This window comes from Anguilla anguilla, chromosome 4 (assembly GCF_013347855.1).
Source record: "Anguilla anguilla isolate fAngAng1 chromosome 4, fAngAng1.pri, whole genome shotgun sequence".
Classification (NCBI taxonomy): Eukaryota; Metazoa; Chordata; class Actinopteri; order Anguilliformes; family Anguillidae; genus Anguilla; species Anguilla anguilla.
Window position 1 is genome coordinate 7,320,678 of NC_049204.1, and position 12,500 is coordinate 7,333,177.

Consider the following 12,500-nt stretch of genomic DNA (forward strand, 5'->3'; position numbering starts at 1 on the left):
AGGGAGGGAGGGAGGGAGAGGGGTGGGGAGGGGAGGGGAGAGGAGGAGAGGAGGTCTGTAAGAGGAGAGGAGAGAGAAGGAGAAAAGGGGAAGAGGAGAGGAGAGGAGAGGAGAGGAAAGGAGGATGAGTTGAAGAACTCATCCTCTGTAAATGTTCTGTAAATTTACGCTGTAAATGTTCACTCCTTTTATGGAGGGATGCACACTGTGGACATTCTGGGGCCAATAGCGATAGCTGATACAATGTAAAAGTGGGAATTATATTAGCATTGGCTAATATTGCCAGATAAATAACACAAAGCCAAAGTGCATCCAGGTTTCCACGTTTACGGAAGATGTAGATGAGAACAAATGTTGACATACGGTGGAAAAGTGGAACAAGTTTTATTAGTATAGCAAAATAATCCAACGTGCTTACTTCATTAAGCAGAGAGCTTGAGTCTAGAGTCTAGAGGGCTACTGAGCCTGCAAACAATACCCAGAGCCTGAATAAGTAAAAGGTCACATGACTGTGGTTTGGCTACTTTTTGAGAACGACACTTTCACTTCATTTGTAACATCAGGTGCGCATTAAAAGGACCTCATCCTTGCTTTTTTTTTTCTTTTCCCAGTCCTGCATTTTTCTGTTCTTCTTTCTCCCCATCCTTCTATCGTTCTATCATACAAGCTGTTTCCTGTATGTTCTGTGACCTGTTGTGCACATTTTTGATAAAAACGGAGAAACATTTCCTGTTAATAAGACCAAGGTCAAGCTCAAGGTCACCAAGGCTCATGATAATATTTTTGGTCACAGTTTTCTAGTTTTTTCTCTACACAGTAGTATATTACCTGCGCATTGTTCTCTTTAAACAGACGATGAGGTATTTCTTCAGCACATTCTGCTGTAGTGAAAATGTATACTGGGTGTTCTACTTAGAACTTTCACTGACTATGTTCCATTAATCAGAAAGTCCCCAGTCTTGGTGGTGCATACCAACTCTCCCACAAAAACTAAAATTGAGTTTCATCCCTCTGAAGGGTTCTCATGATTCATGTGGAATCTTATGTGTTCTACAGCTCTACATCCCTGTTACTCAAATCACAGTCCCTCTAGGCCTGAGAACTGCTGGTTTTCCTCCCTCCCTTTACCTGGGAGTCAGGTGTGAAGACCGTCTGGCCAATCAGCAGCGCTAGTTCAGTCCAGTCAATTACCTGGGAGAAAAGAAAACCTGGGCCGGATTTGGATACGAGGGACTGATTTGAGTATCCGTGCTCTACAGTGTGTATGTGCACAGTTGGTCTGTGTGTAGACAGTGTGTTTTAGGGTGTTACTCAGAGCAGAGTTGTTGTGGCCCCTGGCTCCCACAGGCAGTTCCAGGGCCACACGGACGGGGCCAGCTGCATCGACATCTCCAACGACGGGACCAAGCTGTGGACGGGGGGGCTGGACAACACGGTGCGCTGCTGGGACCTGAGAGAGGGGCGGCAGCTGCAGCAGCACGACTTCACCTCCCAGGTACAGGACACCACAGAGATTTTATACGCTAGATACCACAGAGTGTTCATACAGTGACATCATTGAGTGTTTATACTCTAGGCACCACAGAATTATGCTCATATGATGGAGTCATTGTACAGACACCAAAGAGTCTTCATATAGGGACACCAATTTTCAGACATTAGAATATTTATAAATATTCAAACACCATAGAATATTTATACACGACAGAGCGTTCATAAAGAGTGTGTATACAGGGGCACAGTGGGACACCACAGAGAGCCAGATGATGGTAGTTAGAATTGATTGTGATTAATTAAAATGAGAATGAAAATAATTTGAGGGTGCAATCAGGTATATTAGCGAGAGCTGGTGAGAGCACAGAGCATTGGTGTTTCTGTGCCTGCCTTTACACCTGTTGTTATGTGTGAGGTACAACCTTCATTCATTAAAGCTCCACCAGGTTTTCATGGTGTTACAGTTTCTGTCATTGCTGTACACTTTTAATGATCCTGTCTAACATGTAATGCACTCTCTCTCTTTCTCTCTTTTGCTCTCTCTCTCTCTCTCTCTCTCTCTCTCTCTCTCTCTCTCTCCCTCTCTCCCTCTCTCCGCAGATCTTCTCTCTGGGGTACTGTCCCACAGGGGAGTGGCTGGCCGTGGGGATGGAGAGCAGCAACGTGGAGGTGCTGCACGTCTCCAAACCCGACAAGTACCAGCTGCACCTCCACGAGAGCTGCGTGCTCTCGCTCAAGTTCGCCTACTGCGGTGAGCCCTCGCTGTTCTCTCACGCAGTCTCTCCCTCCCTCCGCTGATGCGCCTGCGCGTCTGCTTTAAGCTCCGCGAACGGAAAACGCTTCCTGTGATTCTGTCTGTCTGTTCAGAATGCCTGCATGCGTGTGTGAGTGTGTGAGTGTTTGTGTGCTTTTGATGGTCCCCAGAGACTTTATTGGATCTCACTCAACTTAGAGCAGTCTCCCCCACACGCGCACACACAGCACACTCCATGCACACACACACACACACATGCGCGCGCGCGCATGCGCATGCAAATAAACACACAGCACGCACATGTGCAAGTTCCTGCTCGTCCCCCAAACCAAACCACGCCGCATCTTCTTTCCTTTGAGTCTCTCTCTCTCTCTCTCCCTCCCTCCCGCTCTCTCTCTCTCTCTCTCCCTCTCTCTCCCTCTCTCTCCCTCCCTCCGCTCTCTCTGCAGGTAAATGGTTTGTGAGCACAGGGAAGGACAACCTTCTGAACGCCTGGCGGACGCCGTACGGGTCCAGCATATTCCAGGTAAGCCTTCCCCCCCCCGCCAGCTAGCATCACGACTGCCGCAGGCTCTTCTCTTTTTTTAAATTTAAAAATATATTTTGCGTCTTGGGAGTATCTTAACTCAAACCCTTTAGAGTGGGGTCTGAATCGTGTCTCAGGGTGAGTGTATGGAGTCACTGCCTCGTACTGAGGCGTCGGTCTTGTGCAGAGGCTTGATTAATGATGAATGATTGCGAGGTTCAAGCGAAGGGCGACGGAAGTCGTACTGAAGTCTGATTAGAATCGGGCGACAGGAGCCGCAGGTCTGTTGAGCGACGGTCGCGTCCGTAAACGAGGAAAACTGTAGAAATGTGCGAGGATGTCACTGAGTTATTATTATTGTATTATTATTATTATTATTATGTGGAAATGTTTATGTGACCGGAATAGATGAGAGGTGGAGAAGCCTTCTAATTGTGTGTAGGAGCTTGGGGGATGCCCTGTTGGGGACACTTCGTTGGGGACGCCCTGTTGGGGACACCTTGTTGGGGACGCCCCTTTGGGGGACGCCTCATTGGGTACCCCACGTTGGGGACACCGTGTTGAGGATGCCCCTTTGGGAGACGCCTCGTTGGGGGTGCCTCGCTGGGGATGCCCCTTTGGGGATGCCCTGTTGGGGACGCCCCTTTGGGGATGCCCTGTTGGGGACACCGTGTTGAGGATGCCCCTTTGGGAGACGCCTCGTTGGGGACGCCCCATTGGGGATGCCTCGTTGGGGACGCCCTGTTGGGGGACCTGTTTCCACATATGGTGGCGAATTTGGCGGCATCTAATCGGGTTTGTCTCTCCGCTCTGTCCCCAGTCGAAGGAGTCGTCCTCGGTGCTCAGCTGCGACATCTCCCCCGACGACCAGTTCATCGTCACGGGCTCGGGAGACAAGAAGGCCACCGTGTACGAGGTCATCTACTGAGGACGCACCGATTGGACGACGCCGGGCCTTGGGGCCACGCCCCCTGCCGTGTGCCAGTGACTGGAGTTCGGTGGGACGGCGGAGGGGGCGGAGAATGTGACACCAGGGTTTTTGTTTTTTTTTTTTTGTTTTTTGTTTTTCGTTACTCTAGTGCAGGGTGGATGCGATGGCCAGACTGGATTCGTGGAGTTTTGACCTCATTACTGCTCAGAGAATGCAGGCAGTCTGACTAAAGACAATTGGGATTCCTCCAAAGACATCAACTTAAAAAAAAATAAATAAATAAAAAAAACAATAAAAAATAAAAAAAACTGTAAAAATGAAAGAAGGAAATTTTAAGAAAACCCCCCGTAGTTAAAAGTTAGCAAAGGAAGAACAGGAGGAAGCTTATTTTTCAGCTTTTGGTTTCTTCACAGGAAAAGAGACTGGTCCCTGTGTCAGGTGATTTTGGGGGGGCGGAGGAGGGGGGACACGGCTTGGGGGTGGAAGGGAATGAGATGGTGTCCCGGTTCAGGATGGGTTCTCTTTCTGCACGAACCCCGTCTGTACAGTAAGGTTACACGCCGGTCGGCGAGCGATATTCAGGAGGCTTTTCACGGACGCGGTTCAGCTCCAGTGTGTTAATGTGACTCCCCGGATTAATGACTGAACACAGTCAGCGCGAAACAATTCAAAGACCAGTGAACAGCCTGCAGTTCCAATGAAGCCACCTATTCAAATCATTGTTGTACTTCTTTTTTTTTTTAAAGAGTATACGGACTGACCCGGGTTCTTTCAAAAACCAAATGCTGCCTGGAATTCAGGCCCACCTACAGTCGGACTGTGAGCGCATACCTCCTCCGCTACCTTCGTGTCAGTAGCCCTGTAGTCAGATCATTTCTTCCTTCTTTCCCGACGCCATCTCTTTCACCAGGCCCCTCCTGTACATTCAGGATAATCTCTCTCACTTCCTGTTCGCTCGACAGACAGGCCGCTGTGCTGACATCACTTCCTGCTGCGTAGTAAATCCCCGTTATGGAGATGAACGCCTCGGGTGTTTTTCTGAAGCGCCCCTGGAGATGTTGTTTTTTGGAGCTCTGAGCAGGAAGCGTTCGTCTCCCGGGAGACGGGAGGGGCTGGCCTCGGGGGATAAAAACGCTCTTGTCGTTTTTGTCGGCTTTGTCGCTGCGACGTGTTGCGCAGTTCAGAGTGAAAAGAAGAAGTAGAATAAGAAGAAGAAGAAGAAAAACCTCCTCAGGCTTCAGTTCAGACGTTCCCGCTAACAGACTTTTCATGACCTCCTGCAGAGATGACGGCCCAGCATTTCAGTGCGTGCGGATCACCAGGGCCCCACAGGTTTATCAAGATGCTCACGTTGGCACCCCTTGTTATGTTTTCTACAGATGGCCGGGCAGTGTTTTCCTCCTTGTTTAAAAAAGAAAAAAAGAAAGAAAGAAAATGGGGGGAAAAAAAAGTCCTATATTTAAAAAAAAAAGAAAGTTCTAAGCTACTGTGATCTCTGGAACCTGGAACCCTGAACCCTCTGGAACCCTGTCGTTTTCCCTGTTCAAAGACTCAAGGAGCAGGACAGTATTCGTATTGCCTCGTTCATCTCTTTCGGTTGTCCTGACAACAGGCGTCCCCTAAATGGCCTCTGGAGTCCTGGGGTCCCGGACAAACGGGGGGGTCGTGATTGTACTCGTTTTTTTTGTTTTTTTGGGTGGAAGAGAGGGAGGGAGGTACTGAAAAAGGGTGTGGTGGGGGTGGGCAAGAATAGTTGTAGGGGATGTGATGAGACCAATAAACTATTTTATATGGTTTTCTGGTGTGGTGTGAAAGTGACCTCTGACCTTGGAGTCTGTTTCATTCTTGTTGTGCTGATGTCACACATCGTAGGAGAGTAAGTGCTTTTTTGCAGAATGTGGTTCGCGTGCCATCGTGAAATCTGAATTCGTGTAACCAGTACCGATTGTTGATACATGGACAAGCCTGCTTCTCAGTTGAATCTAAGAGGCGGAATCTTCCGTTCCCTGTATAAAAATATGCAGGTATACACCCAGCTCACGCAGAGAGAATGGTTCCAGTGAGGTAGGTATTCACATCTATAACGGGAATTTCTACTGAAGCGTAAACTCAGTGGTAAATTTCAGTTGAAATTCCTGAGACTTCTCGTTGTGTGTGTGTGTGTTATTTGTGTGTGTGTGTGTCTGGTGGGGGTGGGGGGGGTTATCAGCCATTATCACATCCACAAAGCTTCCTGGTTCTGTACACGTGTTTAATTTGGGTAAAGAATTTTTACTTGTTTTGGATAACCTGAAGTGTTTGATTTTTGTCCTTAAAAGTGTGGCTGGGATTACGGTTAGTAAGATGATTCCATTAATTACTATTATAAGTATCAGGGCTGATTAAAGATTGGGTTCGGCAGGCGGTAGACTTTTGGTTTTGGATTTCCCAAATTTCTGTTCTTTTAGAACTATAGCCTTATGTATTTTAATATTTTTAAAATGAAAAATAATTTGTATTATAAATTCGTATATAAATTCGTATTTCCTAGTATTTATTTAATTGAATTGAGAGTATTTCAAATGTTTTTTTTAAATCAATATACACATAAAAATGATATTGAAGATTACTCCTTGAGTTCAACATAGGTTTAAGGGTCAGAATTATGGTTAGGGTTAGGAATAACTTTTTGGGCTAAGGTAAGATGTGTTTGTTAAATTAATTTCATATGCATCTTGATCAACAATGACACTTAAAATGTATGCATTTTTTCAGTTTGTGAATACAAGGCTTTTGTATTTAGCTTTTTTCCACTGAAACATTTTTATCATAAATTTGTTCAAACATATTTATATTAATTTACTTCACAGAGGTTGTTAAATTAACATGTTTCCTGTCCAAAAAATGAAATTTAAAATTATTTTATTTATTTATTTTTTTGGACATAAGACTATGATTTTATGTATTTTGCTGAAACACATTTATCGTCTTAAATTTCTTCAAACATATTTCTATTAAATTAATTCACCATTTTAGGGTTAGGGCAGGGGTAGACTGATTTTGGATTTTTAAAGAGTATATATAGCCATATGTATTAATATTTTTTCAGTCAAATAATTTTTTTTAATAATAAATGACTTCAACCACATTTCCAAATATTTCCTCACCCATGTTCATTGAAACATCACAATTAAATCCAGTTTCAAATTTTGGTCGTAAGTCTTGTATTAATATGGCTACGATAATATGTAGATCGAGAAAAATATCTGAATTATCCTCATTCATTGTCATAAATTAAATAGCCCCATTGAAAGTTAATGCACTATGTACTGTGCATTCATAAAATTATTATTTTTTAAACTCAACCAAACTCAGCACCCTGGGCTTCATTTATAAAATTGTTTTATGATCAAAAATGGCTTCTTAACTAGTGGCATACGCAGAAAACTATGACTAAGTGGTTATTTGTATAATCCAGCTTTGAGGTGGATATGATTGTATGTGTCTTTGTGAAGTTTCCATTAGAAACTTTAGATACTTACCTGCTAGTTGAACTGCATGCATGAGGGGCTGCATGCAAATCCTTTGCTTTGAGAGTGACACTTAATTAATAGTCCAAGCAACGATCGAAATGTTGAAATGTTGCAACCTTATTTTGAGGAAATTGGCTGCAATTGGCCTCATTCACAAGACAGTACAATGGTAAAAGCACATTCATGTGGGATTAACTGAAGTTAATTTAAAATGCAGACACATCACTTTAGACCGATGCAGCAACGTCATTCCATCTCAGTTATTGTAATATATAAATATAATAAATCAAGAGTAAGCACAACTTGGAAAATTACCTTAAGATTTAAGTTCAAGTAATAAATCCAAGTTTTCATAAATGAGGCTCCTGGTCATAGTCCAGTGTGAAAATTCTACCTTGGCTCCACAGTTCTAGGACACGTATGTTCTCGAAAAACAAAAGATTTAAGTCAAAGGATTTCAAAAGATCAACATCCAATTTTAATTTTCACTTTTTGTATTTCTTGTACAACACATGGAAAATGCAACAGGAAGAACAGTGCTTTGTTATTATTATTATTTTTTATAATAAGTTCCTTGGCTTTTTGAAAGAGTCGTAAATAAGAACTATACATTTTCTTTTTTTTTCTTTTTTTTTACCGTGTAGACAGGCAAGGAAAATGGAAGTCCAGTCAGACAGACAGGACAGACACAGTTTATTGATAACAGGCAGTGGAGGTGCCAGGCATTTATCACAAGTCCTATAGTCTTAAAGCAAAAAAAAAATACAATTATACCCTGTCCTTAAACTACTAAAACATACAGGACTGGCTCAATAATGGCGAAATACAACTAAAACACCAAAGCTGCGCTACATCCTAATCATTTCTTATATAAAAAAACATTTGTCCAAATGCCAAAGTACAGTCATCAGTTCTGGTTTAAAAAACAATAAAGGGAGGGGGAACCAAAATTAATTATCAGAATTACCCCCCCCCCCCCTCCCTTCCTGCCCTCTGCTTCACTCCCACAAATCTATTTTGGGGGGGAGGGGGGGGGGGGGCTGCTATGCCTGTGGCCTCCAGAGGGGAGAGGATACATCCACCAAAAGCCTCAAGACAGGACATCCATTTCCCAGTCAGCAAACTCCCGTGGTGTCCCACTAGTGTTGCAGTGAATGCCTTCCCCGCCCTCTCCTGGGCCACAAAGGAGCAGGAAACAAGGTTCCTGCTGTGGCGACTGCCCACACAGTCAGTGGAACAGACCTGGGTCAGGTACTTTTATCTGCAATACTTCAGCCTTTTAAAAACCAGTAAAATCCCTGCATTATAATAGACGATTTTGAAAACAAGCTAATATAATTTCCACAGATATTCCACACAGAGTCCATAGCTTTTATTTGATTGTATGTTTTGGTTAATAACATTTTGGTGAAAACTCAGAGGGACAAGCAAAAGTGTATTCAAATAATAACAGCGTCCGGCGAGTTAAAGTATTTTCCGTTCTTAACCCCCCGTAGTGGCGATCTATGGAACAGGGAACCAGGAAACCCCTTGGCTGTTTTACTACGCCCAGAGAGGTTACAGTGCTTGGGAGTTTGAGGAGCAACCACTGCAGAGTGAGTTTCAGAGCTGGAAGTAGCCTAATTAAGAAAATGAAGCTAAGCGGCTTAATGAAAAGAGAGAGTCCACACACTGTATGCTCCTGAAGAATGTGAATTTGTTAACGCCAGAAAAAACATTTTGAGCCTAACGGTTCTTCTTGATGACGAATCATTAGGCTTGAAATGTTACTTTTTGGTGATAAATTCACAAGTTGCTTGTGAACATACAGTGTGTGGACTCTTCCTTTTTATCCTGTCCATTTTTCAGTTTGGCACTTTTCTCAACAACGCCGACTGGGTTTGGGGGCTGACTACAGCACAGAAAGTGTAGACTGTTTAATCACAGAGGGGGCCTTAACGTTCACCTGAACGCTAAACACAACAAGTGACGCAGCTCAAATAGTTTTGTGTCAACAGAAAATCAATAAACAATTCAACGTGCTATGATGAAGAAAACAGACTTTGGGGAGGGGGGGGAGGTGTGGGGGGGGGACTATAAAAACAACAGCTCATAGCTGCACACAATACACCCACCGAAGCAGGTGTTTCCACATCGCTTCGTCTGCGAAAACAGGAATAGTAAACTTGAGCGAGGCCCAAATCTTCATGCAAGCCATTTTTTAAGGCAGCCAATGTGCAGGGGTGAGTTCTGTACGAATCCAACTGTTTCCATTATTATTACATTTCGACCAGTCACTTCACATTTTTTCCACGGCTGTGGACTGTGCAAATTTGACTTAATGTTTATGCGCACAAGGCCTGCTTCCTGTAGACAAGCCGGCCGTATGTTTTGTCGAAATCACAAACGGGCATTCTGCGGCCGTATAAATTCACGCTGATTGAAACTTAACCAGATCATTTTAAACAGCTGTGCGCCACATGCGCTTTCAACCAATTACCAGCCGTTAAAACCACTGACCAAAAACACCAAGAGTATGATAACAGTAATTCATGTAGCGCAGGTAAGAAAATGAAAAAAATAAAATAAAATAGAATACGTGTTTATTTTTTCATGGAGAGAACATGCCGGCGCATTGCTGACATTCTTTCAGGCGCGCAGAAGCTCGAAGGAACGCCAGTAAAGCGCCTCGGCGTCCAATCAGAGGGCTGGGAAATGACGGCGGTACGCAAGCATTCGAATTAAACGAAAACGTTCCTGTTCTCGTTCAGCGTTTCGCCACACGAGAAAAAAAAAAACAGCTGGGATTCCAACCGACTCTGCGTTTCATTAAAGACAAGCTCCCGCTGACAGAAATTATATATAAATATATCCATATATATAAATATATATATATATATATATATATATATATCAGGGAATTAGTGTGGGAGCTGGCTGTGTTAAATTTTAATTGGATGAAGGAGGTATTTGGGCCTGCGTGTGCACTGGTGGGTCTCTGGTATGGGCTATGCTGTTTGTACACGGGCTAGCCCAGGCTTCACTGTTCCACTCTCACCGGTACCTCTCGCTGGGGAACGGGGTCTGCGTTGGCCTCATTAATGTTTGACTGACTGACTAATGAATCGATTGTCTGGTATTGGTGTTCCCTTGGCTGGGGGACCCCCCCCCCCCCCCCCCCAAGCACTGCTCCCCCAGGCACTGCCCCCCCCCCCCCACTCCACTGGGGCTTCCCAGCCACAGAGTGCTTTAATCGGAAAAACTGCGCTCATTATCCATCCCCCCCCCCCCAACCCCAGGCCTGCCATCCCTCTCTTGCTTTAACCTCAGGGGTGGGGGGGGCGGGCTACCCATCTGCGGGGAAAAAAGGGGAGGGGGGGGCAGGAGTGGGATCTGGGGATGACACACTGTAGGAACAAGAGTCATGGTTACCCCCCCCCCCCCCTCCCCGCAACAGGACCAAAGAGGCGCCCCCACCCCCCCCACGTCCAGGCCTCAGTAAACCACTTCGTACACAGTGGCCTTCTTGTCCCCAGAGCCCGTGACGATGTACTTGTCGTCCGGAGACACGTCACAGCTCAGGACTGACGAGGACTCCTTGGACTGGAGGAGGGAGAGAGGGAGAGAGAGAGAGAGAGAGAGAGAGACACAGACAGAGGCAGAGTGAGTGAGAAAGAGACAGAGAGAGTGAGAGAGAGACACACACAGGCAGAGTGAGTGAGAGAGAGAGAGAGAGAGAGAGAGACAGAGTGAGTGAGAGAGAGACAGAGAGACAGAGTGAGTGAGAGACAGAAAAGGGAGTAAGAGTATGGGGAGGAGGGAGAGAGAGAGAGAGAGGTGGGGAAGAAGTGTTTACTTTGGGGAGGAAAAAAAAAAACCACCCCACATCTTCACCCGTCCTTACAGACCCATGGGGGGGGGCAGACACCACTGGCCACAGAGAGACAGAGCGTTTAACACCGCTTACGCCACGGAAACTCCGTCCTTCAGCGGATCTTCACTCACCCACATTACGATACATTTATTTAGCAGACGCTTTTATCCAGAAGTGACGTACAGAAGTGCATATCAAGGTCATTGGAACAACTACAAAACACAGGTCTGATAAGGTGCAATGCTCATTTTGTACAGTTATTCGTAGCCGAGAACAGTCCAGTTCACACAGTGAACATTATTCTGACCCACCAGCTATTGGTCCCAGCTTTGAAAGCATTCAGCTGTAGAAACTGTCCAGACTGAGCTGAACACACTAATAAATCGGTTGTGACGATTACCCAAATCTAATCGCCCCCCTCTTCTTCTGTGAAATCTGCAGTACAGTTCAACCAAAACTAAAAGTGCTGATTTTCCTTTTTAAAAAAAGAAACTTTCTACTAGATTTCTTAATTTATGCGTCTCTAAATGGTGTGAAAACATATTTTCTTCAGTTCATAGTTGCACTTTGGTTAACCCATGCGATACCAAGCGTTGCATTTTTAATAACAGTTTACTTGAGGAAAAATTACCTTCAAATGTGACCCAAGCCTGAAAAACAAGCAGACCATTCCTGTGTCACCTGCAACATACCCCTGCCCCCATACCCCTCCCAACCCCCAACCACCCCTCTACCCCTGCAACCCCCCCCCCCCCAAACCACGCCCCTACCCCCGCCCCCATTCTGTGTAACTACTGCCCTGGACACACAGGGTCCGTGGGTCGCTGGGCAGACCACAAAAGACAGTATTAATAGACATGCTAAAGAAGAAAAGACAAGGGGGGGTGCGGGGGGGGGGGGTGGGTAAGAGTGACAGTGGGGAGTGGGGGATGAGTGAAAGCTCACAGGGGTGTGGGGTGGAGGGGGGTGGGTCAGAGTAATGGGGGGGGTTACTGGAAGGTCACAAGGGGGTGTGGGGTAGAGGGGCTGGATCAGAGATCAGAGTGAAGGGGGGGTGGGGGGGTGAGGAAGTGGGAGTGTGAGGCCAGACGGGAAGGTCGCGAGGCAGCTGGGATTCCGGACAGCGAAGCAGACAGGCCCTGAGCCTCAGCGGCTAGCGCTAGGAAACCCGCCGCTCTTCCCATAAAACCCCGCCCCCTCTCCTCAAATTCATCCAATCGGAAGCAGGGGGTGGGGGGGGGGTGCACACGCTTGGTCGTTCTCGATCTGCGGGGTGCGTTCGGGCCCGGATTTATTCAATACGGCACCAGCCCCGGTGCGCAAAAGCAGCACCGCTACAGACGAGCGGTTCTGCCTCCACTGGAGGCTCGTGACCAGCGGTGGGCACCGCACGGGACGGACATCAGGACATGACCAAGGGCCCTGACTGA

At 45.9% G+C, this 12,500-nt stretch overlaps 1 protein-coding gene and 1 pseudogene across 1 annotated transcript in view; one reads left to right on the top strand and one right to left on the bottom strand.

The window, feature by feature from the left end:
* The window catches only part of LOC118226597 (transducin-like enhancer protein 1), a 14,829-nt gene extending 9,649 nt beyond the window's left edge, over nucleotides 1–5,180 (top strand). Inside the window, exons 10-13 of the mRNA XM_035416361.1 lie at nucleotides 1,348–1,495; nucleotides 2,095–2,245; nucleotides 2,698–2,774; nucleotides 3,595–5,180. Of these exons, the coding sequence (XP_035272252.1) occupies nucleotides 1,348–1,495; nucleotides 2,095–2,245; nucleotides 2,698–2,774; nucleotides 3,595–3,702 (484 nt within the window). The 3' untranslated portion in view covers nucleotides 3,703–5,180. The remainder of the gene's footprint in view (nucleotides 1–1,347; nucleotides 1,496–2,094; nucleotides 2,246–2,697; nucleotides 2,775–3,594) is intronic.
* Nucleotides 5,181–10,633: 5,453 nt separating this feature from the next.
* LOC118225668 overlaps nucleotides 10,634–12,500 on the bottom strand; it is a 58,878-nt pseudogene continuing 57,011 nt past the window's right edge.